Source organism: Myotis lucifugus, unplaced genomic scaffold (genome assembly GCF_000147115.1).
Source record: "Myotis lucifugus unplaced genomic scaffold, Myoluc2.0 scaffold_185, whole genome shotgun sequence".
Lineage (NCBI taxonomy): Eukaryota > Metazoa > Chordata > Mammalia > Chiroptera > Vespertilionidae > Myotis > Myotis lucifugus.
Genome location: NW_005871233.1, coordinates 1,273,415 through 1,291,024, shown reverse-complemented (window position 1 = coordinate 1,291,024; position 17,610 = coordinate 1,273,415). Strand labels below are relative to the sequence as shown.

General features: G+C 49.8%; 2 protein-coding genes across 2 annotated transcripts in view; one reads left to right on the top strand and one right to left on the bottom strand.

The window, feature by feature from the left end:
* MAP4K1 (mitogen-activated protein kinase kinase kinase kinase 1) overlaps window positions 1-5,356 on the top strand; it is an 18,570-nt gene extending 13,214 nt beyond the window's left edge. Inside the window, exons 27-30 of the mRNA XM_023760526.1 lie at window positions 24-135; window positions 217-287; window positions 946-1,001; window positions 5,181-5,356. Of these exons, the coding sequence (XP_023616294.1) occupies window positions 24-135; window positions 217-287; window positions 946-1,001; window positions 5,181-5,250 (309 nt within the window). The 3' untranslated portion in view covers window positions 5,251-5,356. The remainder of the gene's footprint in view (window positions 1-23; window positions 136-216; window positions 288-945; window positions 1,002-5,180) is intronic.
* An 85-nt stretch (window positions 5,357-5,441) lies between these two features.
* The window catches only part of RYR1 (ryanodine receptor 1), a 127,174-nt gene continuing 115,005 nt past the window's right edge, over window positions 5,442-17,610 (bottom strand). The window contains 16 exon segments of the mRNA XM_023760566.1: window positions 5,442-5,680; window positions 5,815-5,866; window positions 6,051-6,151; window positions 6,238-6,302; window positions 6,688-6,844; window positions 8,488-8,622; window positions 8,853-8,895; window positions 8,897-8,997; window positions 9,404-9,464; window positions 9,567-9,697; window positions 11,084-11,126; window positions 12,967-13,097; window positions 13,880-14,131; window positions 15,213-15,299; window positions 16,243-16,396; window positions 16,988-17,058. Of these exon segments, the coding sequence (XP_023616334.1) occupies window positions 5,585-5,680; window positions 5,815-5,866; window positions 6,051-6,151; window positions 6,238-6,302; window positions 6,688-6,844; window positions 8,488-8,622; window positions 8,853-8,895; window positions 8,897-8,997; window positions 9,404-9,464; window positions 9,567-9,697; window positions 11,084-11,126; window positions 12,967-13,097; window positions 13,880-14,131; window positions 15,213-15,299; window positions 16,243-16,396; window positions 16,988-17,058 (1,680 nt within the window). The 3' untranslated portion in view covers window positions 5,442-5,584.

Sequence of the window (17,610 nt, the reverse complement as noted above, 5' to 3'; positions counted from 1 at the left end):
CCTTCCACGCCCCGCCCTTAAAGCTCCCTTTTTACTCCCTTCTAGGGTCCCTGAAGCTGGTGACTCCAGAGGGAGCCCCAGTCAGGGGGCTGCGAACCCCGGAGATCCCCATGACGGAAGCTGTGGAGGCTGTGGGTACGTGGAGTTTGGGAAGTCCGGGGCCCAGCGTGGAGGCTCAAGTGATACCCAAGGGTAACAGGCACTCTTTCCTCCCAGCGATGGTCGGAGGGCGGCTCCAGGCCTTCTGGAAGCACGGAGTGCAGGTGTGGGCTCTGGGCTCTGACCAGGTAAGCTCTCCATCTCAAGCCCTGCAGCCTTGCCTCCTCTCTCACTCACCTCACTCACGAGATGGACCAGGGGATCCGAGTCAGGTGTGCAGTCCTGAGGAGAAGCGTCCTCCATCCCAGCTCAGACTGGTTCCCGGCTCTACCCCAGGGTCTCTGTGTCCAGAGCTCATCCCAGGCCATGTGTGACCTTGCGCAAAGGACTTTGCTTCTCTCTTAGCCTCAGCGTCCCAACTATAAAATAGGGGTCACTATGGAGATATATGGGTGGTTAGGAGTATGGACCAGACTGCCTGGGTTGGAATCGAGCTGAGCCACCTTAGGCAAATGACTTAACCTTCCTGTGCCTTTCCTCATCTGGAAGATGGGGCAAAAATGGTGCTTAGCTCATAGACCACTATGTGTCAGAACCTGCCCATACATGTTTGTGTTTTATTTAATCTTCGTGATCACTTATCAGGTAGGTACTGTGATTTCACAGGTTAGTAATCTGAGGCACAGAGAGGTTAAGTAACTTGCTTGAGGTCACACAACTGGTGAGTGATATTAGCAAGAATGATTATTTGTGGATCTGAGGCTGGGAGTTCAGAGAACTCCCTCCTGTTTTCTTTAAGGGAGAGGGAGGAGTATTCTAGATACTGACACACATCTTCTCCCCCAGCTGCTTCAGGAGCTGAGAGACCCCACCCTCACCTTCCGTCTGCTTGGCTCCCCCAGGTATGGACTTGGGGAAGGGGTTAGAGGACCCGGGAGGGGAGCTTCTGATGTGGAGAGGGCATCCTGAGGTGTTCCTAGCCACCTGAATCTTTGGCCTAGACATTCTCTCCCCTGGTCCCTGTTTCCATCTCTTCCCCCCAATAGTCCATTAATTTTTTTCTGACTATGAGGGTGTAACTTGCAGACGTGGTGCACATTTACCCATAAATTCTTCAGTGTGTGTTTACTAAATCAAGCAAGGACCTGCTCTTACAAACCACAATGCAGCCTTCAAAATCAAGAAAATATGGAGACATCACTACTTTCTAATCCACACACCCATTAAAGTCTCACTAGTTGTACCAATGATATTCCTAATAACCCAAAAATAATACTATTGGGGGGGGGGTCCCGAATACAATCCAGAATGATGAGTTTCATTATTTAGGAGTCTTCTTTATTTTCTTTTTTTTGTTAATCCTCACCTGAGGATATTTTCCCCATAGATTTTTAAAAAATATATATTTTTTATTGATTTCAGAGAGGGAGAGAAAGATAGAAACATCAATGAGGAGAGAGAATCATGGATTGGCTGCCTCCTGCACGCCCCCCACTGGGGACCGAGCCTGCAACCCAGGCTGTGCCCTTGATCAGAACTGAACCCAGGACCCTTCAGTCCGCAGGCTGACGCTCTATCCACTGAGCAACACCAGCTAGGGCCCCAGAGATTTTTTAGAGAGTGGAAGGGACAGAGGGAGGGAGAGAGAGAAACAAACATCTATGTCAGAGAGACACATAGATTGGTTGCCTCCAGCACATGTCTAAGGTGGTCTGGGATCGAACCTGAAACCCAGGTATGTGCCCTTCAAGGATCCAGAGTCAAACCTGCGAGCCTTCGGGACTCAGGCTGATGCTCTAACCACTGAGAAACACTGGACAGGGCAGGAATCATGTTTCTTTAGTCTTTAGCCTGGAACAGTTAGTTCTTCAGACTTCCTTTGTTTTTCATGATCTTGATGCTTTTGAAAAGAGTGCAGGAAAATTGTTTTACAGAATGTCCCTCAATATCACTGAAGTGATGGTGTGCCTGTCTCAGCATCATATCAGGAGGCACATGTCAGTTTGTCTTATGACTGATGATGTTATCTTTGATCATTTGGTTAAGGTGTGCAGTCAGCCACATTTTTCCACTATCAAGTTACTCTTTTTTTCCCTTTCAGTTAATAAGTACAGAAGTCCCCCGCACCCCACCCCATTACCTGTGGGGATATGTTCCAAGACCCTCAGTCCTGAAACTGTGGATATGTACTGAGCCCTATATGTATTATGTTTTTTCCTATACACACATTCCTATAACGAAGTTTAATTTATAAATTAGGCACAGTAAGAGATAACAACAATAATTAATAAACTAGAACAATTACCATAATATAGAATAATAAAAATAATGTTAATGTGGTCTCTCCAAAATATCTTGTACTGTACTCAGCCTTTTTCTCATGATGATATGAGATGATACAATGCCTATGTGATGGGAGGAAGTGAGGTGAATGATGTAAGCATTGTGATGTAGCATTAAGCTACTGTAAGGGTTCTTTGATCTTAAGCACTGAGATACCAAAACAGTCGATCTGATAACTGAGATGGCTAAGTGACTGATGGCAGGCCAGCAAATACAACTTGGGTAAGCTAGACAGAGAGAGATGACCCACTTTGGGTAGGACAGAGTGGTACAGCACCAGATTAAATCATGCTACTTAGAACAACATGCAATTTAAAACATATGAATTGTTTATTTCTGGAATTTTCCATTTAATTTTCTTGGACTGCTGTTGACCTCGGGTAACAGACCTTGGAAAGCAAAACTGTGGATGGGAGGAGGAGAGACTACTTTATCTTTTTGGGTGATGTGTTGAGACTGTGTAAATATACTCTTATTAAGACTTTCATCGACTAGTTTTAGCAGCTATTGATTTTTTTAAAGTTTTATTTATTGATTTTAGAGGAAGAGAGAGACAGCGATTTGTTGTTCCACTTGTGCATTCATTGGTTGCCTCTTTTTTTCAAAAAATATTTTTTTAATTTATTTCAGAGAGGAAGGGAGAAGGAGAGAAAGAAACATTAATGATGAGAGAGAATCATTGATTGGCTGCCTCCTGCATGTCCCCCACTGAGGATTGAGCCTGCAACCCAGGCATGTGCCCTGACCAGGAATTGAACCATGACCTTTTGGTTCATAGGTCGATGCTCAACCACTGAGCCACCACAGCTGGGCCATTGATTGCTTCTTATATGTGCCCTGACCAGAGATTGAACCTTCAACCTTGGCATACCAGGATGACACTCTAACCAACTGAGCTACCCGGGCAGGACTATAGATGATTTTTGCCTGAATATATTATTAGGATGGTTACTAAATGGTGATTTTTCTATTTCTATCATTCCGTCTACATTTATTTTTTTAAAAGATTTTTTAATTGATTATTTTTGAGAGAGAGAGAGAGGGAGAGAGAGAGAAACATCGATGTGAGAGCAATACATGGATTAGTTGTCTCCTATAAGCACACTCCTGGGAAATGAGCCAGAAACCCAGGCACATGCCTTGACCAGCAATCCAACTGGCAACCTTTAGGTGCATGGGACAACCAACTGAGCCACACTGGCCAGGAGATTCCTTCTATACTTATTAGTTGGAATTCTACTGTAGGGAAAAGCTGTCCCTTCTCCACTATTTATGTGTATGTTTGTATGTATTTCAGCATAGTCTCATGGATTTCCATTTTATTCTATGGACTAGAGGCCTGGTGCACAAATTCGTGCACCAGTGGGGTCCCTCGGCCTGGCCTGCAGGATCAGGCTGAAACCAGCTCTCCAACATCCCCTGAGGAGTCCCGGATTGCGAGAGGGCACAGGCCAGGCCGAAGGACCCCACCAGTGCACGATCAGGGCCGGAGAGGGACGTGGGAGGTTGGCCGGCCATGGGAGGTTGGCTGTGGGAATGCACTGACCACCAGGGGGCAGCTCCTATGTTGAGCGTCTGCCCCTGGTGGTCGGTGTGCATCATAGTGACTGGTTGACTGGTCATTTGGTCATTCGGTCACTTAGGCTTTTATATATAGAGATTATCATTTATTTTAAGGTACAAATACTCCCAGATTTAGCCAGTGAGAGCCTCTTCAAAGATCTTCTGTGACCTTTTTGACATGCCTGAGGGGTCTTTTAATTTCCAAACATGAATTTGTCACTCCCCCTGTCTAAAACCCTCCTGTGGCACCCTAGCCACTTTGGCTCAGTGGATAGAGCGTCGGCCTGTGGACTGAAAGGTCCCAGGTTCATTTCTAGTCAAAGGCACATACTCGGGTTGTGGGCTCGATCCCCAGTGGTGGGTGTGCAGGAGGCAGCAGATCAGTGATTCTCTCATCATTGATGTTTCTATTTCTCTCTCCCTCTCCCTTCCTCTCTGAAATCAATAAAAATATATTTTAAAAAATAAAATAAAAAATAAAACCCTCCTGTGGCTTCAAGATAAATACCCAGTTCTGGCCACAGCCCACAAGACCATGACTTCTGCAGTCAACCCCCAGGCCCTCTCCACCTCAAGGCCTTTGCACAGGCTCTCTCTCCAGAACACTCTTCCCTGTCTTTTCACCAAGTTCCCTCCTAAGCTTTGGATAGGATCCCCTATCCATTCTTTGGAGGCACCTTGGCTGACCCCTGGGGCTAGGTATCCCTGCTGTGTGCCATGCTTCTTTGCACTCATGTAATTCCCTGATTCATGTTGGTCTCCTGCACTAAATTAAGCTCCCCGAGTTCAGGGACCATGTCTGCTCATTCACTGCTACCGGCCATCATTATGCAGGCACAGCCTCTATTAATTTCTCTGTGAATGAATGAATGAATGAATGAATGAATGCCTTAGCCGGTTTGGCTCAATGGATAGAGCATCAGCTTGCAGACCAAAGGGTCCCAGGTTCAATTCAGTTGCAGGCTACTCCCGAGCCCAGGCCCTTGTCGGGCACGTGCAGAAGGCAGCCAATCGATGTGTTTCTCTCAAATCAGTATTTCTCTCTGTCTTTTTCCTCTTTCTTCCACTCTCTCTAAAAAAAAAAATCAATGGAAAAATATCCTCGGGTCAGAATTAAAATAACAACAACACAAAAAAACAAAACAAATGCCTGAACTGACTTCTCTCTTCCCCAGGCCTGTGGTGGTGGAGACACGCCCAGCAGATGATCCTACTGCTCCCAGCAACCTCTACATTCAGGAATGAGTCCCTGGGGGTGTTAGGAACCATTCCCTGCACCCTCCTTCCCAACAGACACTCATTAGTGGTCATGACATGCTCCTTTACCCCAATAAACATGACTTCAGCCTCTGCTGTCATCTTGTTTTTCTGGGGTTGTGGGAGGACAGAATTTCTGGATGCCCCCTTCCCAATGTCAACAATCCAGCACAAGGATGTCAGGGGTGTAGCAGAGATTTTATTTCTCCAGTACATGGTTACCCTCCCCCCAGGGGCCTTGTGGGGAGGAGCCTGTGGGCTAAGGGGCTTGCTGTGAGAGTAAGGCACTTGAGGCGGGGGTGAAGGGCCAGCTGGGGGTGACTCAGTTAAGCTGGTCCTCATACTGCTTGCGGAAACAATCGCCAGCTGGGAAGAAATCCCAGCATCTCTCTTGGTACATCTTCCACACGTAGGACTCCTAGGGTTGGGGGATAGGGAAGAGAAGGTTGGTCACATCTTCAAACACTTGATATTGATAAGAGCTTTTTACTGATACCTGCTGATTGATTTTATATTAAAACTCTCCATGTCCTGCCATTAACACCCCCTTACCTGACCTGTGTGTTCTGTCTCATCCTTGTTTATCAGGTACATCAGGAAAAACCTGGGGACGGGAGTGCAGCAGTAGACAGGTCAGGCACATCCTTACCTTCTCCTGATTAGCTGGCTGGGAATCCACTCACATGGACACCATACCCACTTCCCTAACTGGTCAAGGCCAGTATCCCACCCCTGACAGTCAGTGACCACGCCCCATCCTTCTCATTGGCCAGTGGGCCCACACTCACATGTAATTGGCCAGGTTGTGCTCCTCTAGCGTGTGAGTCTCAAACCCATGGGGTGTGGTATCAAAGTAATCACTGCCAATGCCACAGATGAAGCACTTGGTCTGTGGGTGGTGAGAGACAGAGTCGAGGCCCAATCAACTCTCCAGGGTCCTATAATCCCTTTGGGTCGCCCCCAGACAAGACCTACCTCCATATCTTCCTTCACTTGTTCTTGCTGGTCTCGGAGCTCACCAAAAGCATCAATGATCAGACCTGGAAGGCAGGGCGCAAGTCAGTGCCCAACCTCTGACCCAGTTCTGGCTACCCACCTCTGAATCACCCATCTCCCGTCTCCCTAATCTCACCCTGTTCCTAAAAATACTAACACCTAGTGTTTATTGAGCACTTATGAGCCAGACACTTAACACCTATGAATTGACTTAATTCTCACAACAATATGAGCGTCTTATCATTAATATCTCCATTTTACAAATGGAGAAACGGATGTCCAGAGAGGTGACTTGCCCCTAATCTGAGAGTAAGGAGAGGCAGAGCCAGGACATGGACCCAAGCAGATGGACTCTGGGCTGGGCACTCAAAGGAGCTAGTCTGCCTTTAGGCACCAGGCCCCACTCCCACAACCCCTGCCAGCACTGACCCTGGATGATGGCCAGCAGGATGACGATGACAAAGAAGAAGAAGGTGATGTCGAAGACCACTCGATACAGCTCGTATTCATCACCGGCTGGGTCCTCAATCTCATCCCCAATGCCCCCACCAGCTCGGACACCCACATACATGTGAAACAAGTAACACTGCAGGGAGAGGGTGAGAAGCATATTGGTCACACGTTTGATCATTCAGCATTCACCGAGTACCGACATGGCCCTGGGCCAGTGGGGCAGGAGTCACGGCACTGACTGAGACAACCCTGGACTCTGCCCTCACAGGGCTCACAAACATGCCACCAGATAGTGACAGCCAAGAAATGGTCTGGGCTATGACGGGGAAGCACAGGAAGAGGCGTCGGGGCTGGGATGAGGGAGACACAGTGTGACCGGAGGAGATGGGGAAGCACAGGAAGCTTTGAAACTTGAAAGCCTGGGTGAGCAGGTGCAGCCGCCTGGAAGAGGGGCGTATGTGAGCTGGGACGTGAAGCAGGTGTTAGGTGGGAGACAGTGTTCCAGGCAGAGAAAACCACATGTGCTACGTCACCACTGGGGGAGAAAGAATATATTTCGCTCCTGTGAGGAACTGAAAGAGTGAATGTTCAGTGAGGCTAGAAAATAGAGATCCCGTGAGCAAGAGCAGGGAGAGAGATGAGGCTCAATCAATGGTCAGGGAGGGCTTCCTGTAGGAAGAAGCATTTAAGTGGAAAAAATAGGTGTTAAGTGAAGAGGTGTGTGTGCACACAGGGCCAGGGTGGGATCAGAAGCAAAAAGCTTGGGTTGGGAGAAAACACATGGTCTTAGGGGAAGTGAAAGAAGGACCAGGCAGCCAGAGAGCAAAAGGCAAGAAAGACTGGTTAGACTCAGGCAACACTAGCTTTTCCCTGGCTTTGTAAGCCATAGCGAGAGGATTTGGTTTCATACACCTGGCATTAGAAAGCCACAAGAGGGTTCTGTGCAGAACTGGGAAAATCATCTGTCTAGACCTTGGGAGAGACTTCACACTTGTTATTTCTGTGTCCCCAGGAAGTGAGAGAACCTAGTTGTCTTGGGTAAAAGCTAAGGCCAGTGACTATGATGGGAACAAGGCTATGAGTGGCAAGACCGGGTCTGGTGGGGTCTCAAATGTCAGGCTGAGGAGCTGGACTGTGTCCTGAGAGCATGGTGCCAGATTATAGGACATCTCAGATAAAAGCCTGAGATGATTCTTTCAACTGTGTCCCATGCCTCTGGTAGATTAACCTCAATTTAGGTTATAACCACCATTATTATAATAGGAGAGAAAACAGAAATGGTACTTTGGTGAAACTTCTAATTATAGATAACGATGGCAGTAGCTAACATTTATGTAATCCTTAACACATGCCAGGCACTAGTCTCAGATATCTAAATCTACGATTGTCACAGAGTACTACTGAGTCCTAAAAGCAACCCTAGGCTGTAGATACTGTTACTGTATATTCTCATTTGACAGGTAGGGACCCCAGAGCATGGGGAGGTTGAGTAGCTTGCGCACGATCACATGGCTTGGAATACTTTGCCTGAGTGCTTTTCCAATAAGAAAAGTTATAAAAACTCAAATAATAGTACACCAGAGGTTGACACCTACTGAGTATTGATTGTGTGCCCAGTACTATTCAAAGTACCTCACAAGCATCAGCTCACTGAACCCTCACAGTGAATCTACGAGGCAGGGCCCATTTTATTATTAAACCCCTTTACAGAGGGGAAAACTAAAAGTCAGGGAAGGTTAAGTCACTGGCCCAAGAGCGCTGGAGGGAGGGGCTTACTGTCATCATGTCATCACACTTCATGTCGGGCTCGTCCTCATCCTCGCTCTTGTTGTAGAACTTGCGGAAGAAGTTGAAGGCCACCACAGTGTACAGGTAAACCACCACTGCCAGCAGGCCGACCGTCATCACCAGCTGGGGACAGGCAGGGGCAGGTCAGCGCCATGCTCGGCTTGCCTCTCCCCCATGCCCCGCCTTCCCCATTCTCACTTAGGTTCAGCCCATGTGCCCCACTCCCCGGGTCCTACTACCCACACCCACCCTGGCTTGGTGGCCTAGCCTTGCCCCTCATTCCTCCACCCCTACACAGACTGCTAAACTGGTCCCTGCCAGGCTCACACGCCTCCATCAGGTCCTCTCCACACCTGTTTCCCATTGTGGGTGACGCAGGAGAGGATGTGCGCAGTGTCTGACTCCCATGGCCATATCCAGGAGGTGGGCAGCAAAGAAGAAGTTGTTGTAGTGTCCCAGGAGGGACATCACCATGTACCAGCCCAGGTACAGGAAAGACTGCGGGCACACAGGATCAGGGGTCAGGGAGCATGCAGGGATTCGTGGGGAGCACTCTGGGAAACAGGACACCCAGGGGGCCTGGGGACATTTAAGAGGGTTGGGAGTGTTCTGGGGGTCAGGTGCCATCTCTAGCTGGGGGGGGGGTGCTTGGAGGTTCAGGAGCACTCTGGGTGAGGAGCCATCCTGGGGAAAGTTGGGGATTCCTCTGCAGAAGGATATAGTCTGGAAATTAAACAGCCTCTGGGTGACAAGGAGCCTTGGGAATGTCAGAGGTTATCCTAGGATCAGAGGTGCGCAGGGGCTCAGGAGTCGGTCCCTGGCCAGGAATACCTAGGGGTGGAGCCCCCAATGCTACTAGGGCCATTTTCCTGCAGGTCCCTCCCCCGCTACTGCCCCTCCTTACATTGTCTGTAAAGATGACCCCAAACTTCCAGATCTGGTACTTGATGTCAATGGACATGAGCCTATGCAGGGTGGAGAGAAGAGGGATGGTTAGATGCCTGAGGGTCCGACCCTGGCCACCCCCCTGCACACCCCAGGCCTGCGTGGTGCTATCCCAGGCTCACCAGGTAAGCAGCCCCGGTGGTGGTTCAGGCTTGCGCTCATGGTGGACTGAGATCTCCAGCGAGGCCAGATCCATGCCCAGCAGTTCGGCGATTCGCTCCCGCCCATAGATGTCCCCGTGCTTGTCCAGGACCTGCACAGAAGAATGTGGGGCCATGCAGACACAGCTGGAGTGGGGGAGGGCCTTGGCTGGCATAGGGAGTTCTGGGGACACTCAGAACTTTGTGTGGTAAATTGGGGGTACATTTTTCTAGGGAGAAGGGCCAGAGTTTTCTTTGTATCCTCAGGGGGAGGGTCCAATAGTAATAAAGGCCAGTTGATTCATTAACCAAAGTAATTAGGATAATTTTTTAAAAGATATACAGTATTTTATTTTATTTTAAATATATTTTTATTGATTTCACAGAGGAAGGAGAGGGAGAGAGAGATAGAAACATCAACGATGAGAGAGAATTATTGACTGGCTGCCTCCTGCACGCCCCCTACTGGGGATTGAGCCTGCAACCCAGGCATGTGCCGTTGACCAGAATCGAACCCGGGACCTTTCAGTCCACAGGCCGACGCTCTATCCACTGAGCCATACCAGCTAGGGCTTTTTAAATTAGGATAATTTCTTATTTTTAGGTAGGTAGGTAGGCAGGCAAGGAGTTGTATATAATTAGGCCCCTTGTTATCTATAAACTTATCTCCTCAACTCTCCCCCTCACTCTCCTGCAGATACCAGCCTCCGCACAGCTCCTCAAATGCGCCAGGCACACTCCTGCCTCGGGCCTTTGCACTGCTGTCCCCTCCACCTGGGATTCTTCCCCCAGATTACCACTTGGCTCATTCTCTCAGATCCCTATTATTAGGTGCCCTTTCCTGACCACCCTACACGAAAGAGCAACCACTTCTCTGCCTTTTTTCTTCTATATCACTTATCACAACTTGAATGCTATAAATGTGTTCATCAAATGTCTTTCCAACTGCAGTATCAGAATTACTGTTGTGTTTACCGCTGAATTCCAGGTCTCTAAAATAGTTTTTGGTATGCAGTAGGTGAGCATTGGTATGCAGTATGAACACTTGTTAAGTGAATAAATGATGGTCACAGCCAGATACTGCTCACATAGGACATATAATCTTTACAACTACTCTATGGAGTCGGCCCTATTGTTACCTCACTCTGAATATGAGGGAAACTGGGGCACAGAAAGGTTGACACAGCTAGGGGTAGAAAAAGCAGGCATCTGGCTCGAGTCTGTATGCTTAAGAGCAGTTCCTCCTTTGAAAGTAACATTTATGAAGTACTTACTCTGTGCCAGGCACTATGCTATGCTCATTACCTGCATCATCTCATTTGTGAGAGGGAGGGGTGCTTATCATGCTCATTTCCAAATGGGCAAACTGAGGTGCTCCTTGTCCAAGGTCACATACAGAGCAAGTCCTTGATAGGGCTGGGATGGCCTGGTGGCAGCAAGGGACCCAGCCTGGAAGGCCCTGCCATGGCCCTCCCCCCCCCACCCCCATGCCATCTCACCTTCCTCTTGACAAACTTGTCCCAGTAGTTGCTGGGGAAAGACCTGTCAAGAGAGATAGACCACAAGGTGTCAGGGCAGGAGGGAACAGGAGCCACTAGCCAGTCTAAGGTGGTTTGGAATCCCAATGTTTTTCTTACAGGGGACCCCACACTCTCACTTGGGGTCCGGCTCTGAAGACCCAGGCCTGAAGTTTGTCTCAGGCCAACCATTACCCCCACTGGTGTCTTTTGGTGGAGCCCAAGTGAGGCCAGGAGCTGCATTCAGAGCCTCGATGTACAAAAAACCCTTATCGGCACTCAGGTGGGGAGGGCTCCCAGCCAGCAACCTGGTCCTGCTCCAGCTCCGGGGAGGAGTGGTGTGCTTTCTCACACCGTTTTATGTAATGGTATTTGATGATTCTGGCCCTATATTGACCAGTTTTCTGATTGATACATCGATGCCCTAGCATCCTACAAAGATAATCATTTTTTTTTTTGTGGTGGTGGGTGGAGGGAGCTATATCACGAATCTATGGGTTTAGACTTACTTGATGTGTTTCAATTCATGGCACTTCCTATTCTCATTGATGCTCAAATTGACCCTAGTATGTCGAGGGGAGCTCCTTCTAGCAGGTGGCAGAGTCCTTTCAGCACAGAACCATTTTTCATCAAGTACATCCTTGCTCTCTGACACAACAGGATAATCCAAGCTCATTGTGCCCTGAAATCTGCCACTTCTTCAAGGAGCTCGGTTCCTTTTTGTGGGAAATGGCATTTAGAAGTCAAGGTCTTGGGCAGATACTTTTTTTTTAAGAGTTTTTAAAAATTTATTTAATCCTCACCCGAGGATATTTTTCCCATTGATTTTTTTTTAGAGAGCATGGAAGAGAGAGGGAAAGACAGAGAGAAACATCAATGTGAGAGAAACACATCGATTGGTTGCCTCCTGCATGCGCCCTGGAGCCTACAACCAAGGCAGGCTTGACTGGCATCGAACCCAGAACTCTTGGGTCCGAATGCCAGTGCTCTATCCGCTGAGCCAAACGGGCTAGGGCGGGCAAATACTATTTTAAACAAGTGTTCCTCTGTCTTTTTGTTAAGCATGTGTACTTGAATGTGGCTTTGATGGTGACATTGAGAGTGAAGGATGTGATTGGTGTGGCTTCCCTCCCTCCTCACACCACCCATACTAGGCAGGACCCCATAATAAAATAACTTCCCATCTTTACCTAGAACTCACCCTGCCTCAGAAACTATATTAACTCATTTCGTAGTTACAAGATTTTTTGAGGTCAATGTTATTATTTATCCCCACTTTACAAATGAAGAAACTGAGGCACAGAGAGGCTAAGTGACTTGACCAAGAATTCCCAGCTAGGGTGTGGCCAACCCAAGGTCTAAATCCGACCTGATGTTCTTATTCTAGAGACATTTCCCCCTGCCCAAGCCCCATGTAGGCACGTGAAACGGGACTCCATCTGGGGGGAAATGGAATGGGCTGGCGTGCACATTGGGAGTCCACAGTTCCAGCACATTCCCCTCACGCACCCTCATTCCCTCTCTGAGCCCAGTTTAAAAACCAAATGACTTCACATTTCCCCCTCATGGCACCTGGGTGAGAATCCCACATGGGGGCAGGGTTTAAAATGCAAGTTCCTGGATTCCTCTCCAGACTTCCTAAACCAGCATCTCCAAGGCCAGGGCCCAGGAGTCTCCATATGTCACCAACAGGTGCTTTAGTGCAGAGGAAATGTGTCTGCATTACAGAGAGGAAGACCAAGGCTTGGGGAGAATGAGTCAGGCTGGCAGTGACGGAAACCCTGGTCTTTTGAGGAGGCCAGGACTTGAGTAGAAACCTAGCTCTGCTCCCTGCATCCACCTGGAGGTGGGGACTGGGCCCTTACGGCGTGTTAAGCACCAGTCGGTCCCACTGCCCCTTCACATCGTCGTCCTCAGGCTGCTCAGTGATGTAGAGGCCGTCAAATTCCAGCTTCCGGGCCAGCTCCTTCTCCCGCTTAAAGATTACCAGGGGCACCTAGATTGTGCAGGGAGGCAAAAGGGCTGGTGTCAGGCACCTCAGGAGACCACAGCCTCAGCAGGTGCCAGGAGATCTGGTTGGAGCCTGTGTGAGCCCCTACACCAGAGTGAACAGGGTAGTGATGGGGAAGCGTGGGCAAAGCGGTCAGGGCTGGGACGGGAGAAAGATGGGAGAGCCCAGTTGTGGTGCCCAATACAGCCTGCGGCTTCCCAAGGGAGGGAGGTCTGAACTCAGATCTTAAGAATGAATAAAACAGAGGCAGGTGAAAGGAGGTAGAAGTGGGGCAAAGCATTCCAGGCAGAGGGACAGCATATGCAAAAGTTCTAAGCCAAAAGAACTCTGTTCATCCAATTATAAAATGCCAATATTTATTAAAACAGATCTTATGGAATCCAAATTGAAACTCTCATAACATTGCTTATGGGGCATAGTTGATGTCAGACTCCACATTCCCACTAGCACTCATGTTATGACTGAGACCTCACAGATCTTATTTCACCAACTGACTAACATACAGAAGATATTCCAAATTTAAAAAACCTGCCTCTTGATCCAGAAATTAACACAGTCATAGTACCTGGCTTCTCAGCTATGACCCGCATTAGTTCCCAGTTTGAAGACCCCAATCCTGTACCCACCCCCCAGCCCTTACCCCAACACTAGGACCCCTCTGTCCTACCTACAGTGTAAGATCCCACAGCCTGCCCCAGGTCCTCTCAGCCAGTGTCCCCTTCCCCTCAGTACACAAGCCCCTGCTCAGGAACACGGTCATGGCCCACCTTGAGGCAGTTGTAGCCAATGATGCAGAGAAAGGCCACCAGTGTGTGCAGCAGGCTCAGGCAACGCAGGGCAGGCTCCATGTAGCCCGTGCTCTCCTCCAGGAAGTAATACACCATATTCTCATCCTCGTCGCCCTCTGCTTCTTCACCGACTCCTGAGCCCCAGCCAGAGCCACCACCAGACCCTGTGCCTGCCAGGTCCCCAGCTGCTGAGCCTTCCAAGTCATCCTCCCCTGGCGGGGAGTCTGAGACCTGAAGGGGAGCAGAGGTCAGTCACAGGCACCTGGTCTGCCATTACTAGATCCCACTAACAAAACAAACAGCCTCCATTTCTGAGATTGTATTGGGCCCCTGTCAGAGACAGTAGGGGAAAGGACTGTCAATCATGATCAAGGGGTGGGCCCAGAACCCTAGCTAGCAAATCAAACTATGTCCTGGGAATCTCACTACTGAACCAAGTGACAGGAGGAATAAAACAGAGTGGATCATCTTGGTAAGGGAGCCTTAAAGAGACTGACCACTAATATTTACACTAATACTAAAATTAGTAGTAGCTGACATTTACACAGTTGTTTCTGTATGCCAGGTACTGTTCTAAGTCATGCAACTAGTGAGTGGTAGAGCCAGGATTCACTCTCACAGAAGCTGCCTGTGTGGCTCAATGTGAACCAGGAGGTCACAGTTTGATTCCCGGTCCGGGCATATGCCGCCAGGGTTATAGGTTCGATCCCCAGTGTGGGGCATGCAAGAGGCAGCCAATCAATGATTCTCTCTCATCATCGATGTTTCTATCTCTCTCTCCCTTCTTCTCTGAAATAAAAGTCTGACAGAAGCCATGCTCTGATCACTCTGCTAGATGCCTCTCTGTCCTGGTATGTAGATCCCTGGCAAGGCCCTGAGGTTCCCTTTGTCCTTCAGGAGGCCTGGTTCTTAACCCTTTCCTTCCATTCCATGAGCTTCCCATTTCTTCCTCCTACAAATTTCTCTCTAGGTTATGTGAAAGCCAAGAAGTTTAACGGAATCAATGGGTGTTGCAGAGACAAAGGCCTGTAGCTAGGGGCACAGGACAGACAAATGGTAGAGCTGAGCATGGGACCCCAAACTGGCTCCCTGTTCTAACTCCTACAGGCATTCAGGCACCTGTCCAGATGGACCCACACACTCACACTCACCCCCAGTGGGGTCCCAAGATCCAGGTGTCCAGCCTGAACATTTCTGGGAACCCCGGGCCCAACACCTTGTCGCTGGTGAACTGCAGTGACCCTGTGAACTTGTTAGGGGCTGAGCCTCCCACCCCACAGCCCAGATCCTCCTGGCCCCTCATGACCAGCACCTTATAAAACAGCAAGATGAAGTTGATGGCAAATGCCAAGAAGAGGGCAAGGAATCGCAGGGTGTAAAAGTTCCGGGAGAGGTAGTTCTATGATGAAGAGAGAAAGAGAAAGAGAACTCACAGGCCACCCTCTTCCCATAACACAAGTACCCGAGTCCTCAATATTTGGTCCCACAACGTCTTATTTTTTGAGTGCTTACTGTATACCAAGACCTGGGCTAAGAGCTTTATTTGCATGAACTTATTTAATTCTCACCACACCCTATGAAGTGGGCACTGCTGATATGCCCACTCGACAGATGAGGAAACGCAGGCTCAGGGAGATGAGATGCCTTGCTCTAGATCACAGCCAAGAAGTGAGATGTGGGATTTGGAACCAGGCAGTCGAGCTCCCTACCACTGCTGCTTCCTGTGTGAGGTTACCCTGTCTGCTTTACCTCAGGCAGAGCACACCTACTTCCATCTCTCCCTTTTCTCTCTCTCCACCATTCTCTCCATCCCTCATTCTTCCCACAAACCCTCACTAAACCACCTCTGTCCAGCATGTTTCCCTTAGCCCCTGATGCCAGGCTGGTCCTGGGAGAGGAGGCTGGAGGTGGAGCCCTGGGCCCTCCCTCCCAAATGCCCTCCCTCCTTCCTGCCTGGATGAGATAAATTGTCCCCCCAGTAGGAGTAGCTGGGGCTGGGGTGATGGCTCCAACCTGAAGGCTGGCAGCCAAGAAACAGGCCATGGCAGGAAGAACATAGCCTTGGTGGGATTTAGCTCCAGACAGAGGATTTAACTCCAGAATGGCAGTCGGATGCCTAAGCAGGTGACCCCAGATGAGCAACGGGGTGGAGGTTAGAATAAGGATCATGAGCAGGGAGAGGCAGAAGAGCCAAGTGGGGACCACCTAAAAATGCTGTCCTGTGCTCAGGTCCTGGCTCTACTGGGGACATCTCCGCCCTCTTCCCAGCCTGGCTTTCACTCAAGAACAAGGCGGATGGGGAGGTGGTGTGAAGAGGAAGTTGCAGCATGTTGGATCCTTACCAAGAACTTCACCCTCTGCACTTCCAGTTCTCCCCAGAATTCCAGGCCCCCACCTTTGGTGTCCTCCTTCTTTGAATGGGGTGGAGGAGGTGCTGTCTTCTTGGGGGGGTCTGGTGGAGGCTCGGGGACTTCTTCCTTCTCCCCGTTCTCAGCACTGCAAGGCAGGACAGAGTAAGGAGGTACCTGGGCAATTCGTTCGTTCGTTCGTTCATTCATTCATTCATTCATTCAAAGCCATGTACTGGGGGCCCACCCCCATTCCTGGCTCAGGTTGAGATAGTATTGGGAACATACTGATGAGACAACCTCAGGCCCTGTCCTCATGGCCTCCAGTCCAATGGAGTACAGATTTGTCACCAGACAGTGGCAACCCAGTGTGGTTGGGGCTGGCATGAGGGAAGCTCAGAGGGTTGTGGGAGCCCCGAGGAGACATTCCTTCAACTTAGGGATGTGATGGCAAGGTAGGCTTGAGCCAAAATTCAGAAGATGAGGAAGACTGAGGTGAAGCATGTGGGAAGGTGTTCTGGGCAGAGGCCCATACCCCCAAAGGCTTGGGGGTACAAGAGGAGCATTCATTTCTCTCCTCCCTTTCACAGAGCCCCTCCTCTGGGCCTGGGCTGGGAGATGCTGAGGACACAGGGTAACCAGGACAGCCTCCTGGCTCGGGCCCTGACCTCAGAAGGCTCTCAGCCCAGGAGGGTGGCAATGATAGAGGCTGGGCCCTTTGGGCCCCAAGGCCACTCACTCAGCTTTCTCGGGCTCCGGCTCAGGTTCTGGCTCTGGTTCTGGAGGCAGCTCCTCTTCTTCTCCATCCACCTGGCAGCAGGGAAAGCATCAGAGTCTCGAGCCCCCATCCCTGAGTGCCTCTCAGTGCTGACCTGCCTGCTCACCTCTGTGGCCCTTCCTGGTCATTTCCTTGGGGCCATCTAAGTTTCACAATGCCCCCACGAGAAGTAAGAGGGATTAGGACTCCCGTTTTATGGAGGGAAACTGAGGCTCCGAGAGGCGGGACACCTTGCTCAAGCACCCTGCAGGGTCAGGCCGACACCAGGGTCAGGCTCAGTCAGGAGAGAGGCAATGGTAGAGGCTGGGCGCTTTGGCCGAAGGCCCCTCACTCGGCTTTGTAGGGCTCCAGCTTCCCCCCACCTTTCCCATTCCCTTGACAACCCCACCCAGGGGCGCTCATAGCACCAAGGACCTGAGGATCCCCACAACCATCTGTGTCTCTGAGGGTCTTTTCCGGTGTCCCTGACCCCATCTCGGCTGTTTTTAATTTCTGGTCCTGTTTCCCCTCAAGTTTCATCTCGGGGCCTCTCGCTCTCTGTGACTCCAGATATCGTTCTTTGTCTCTACCCAGAAACAGCACGA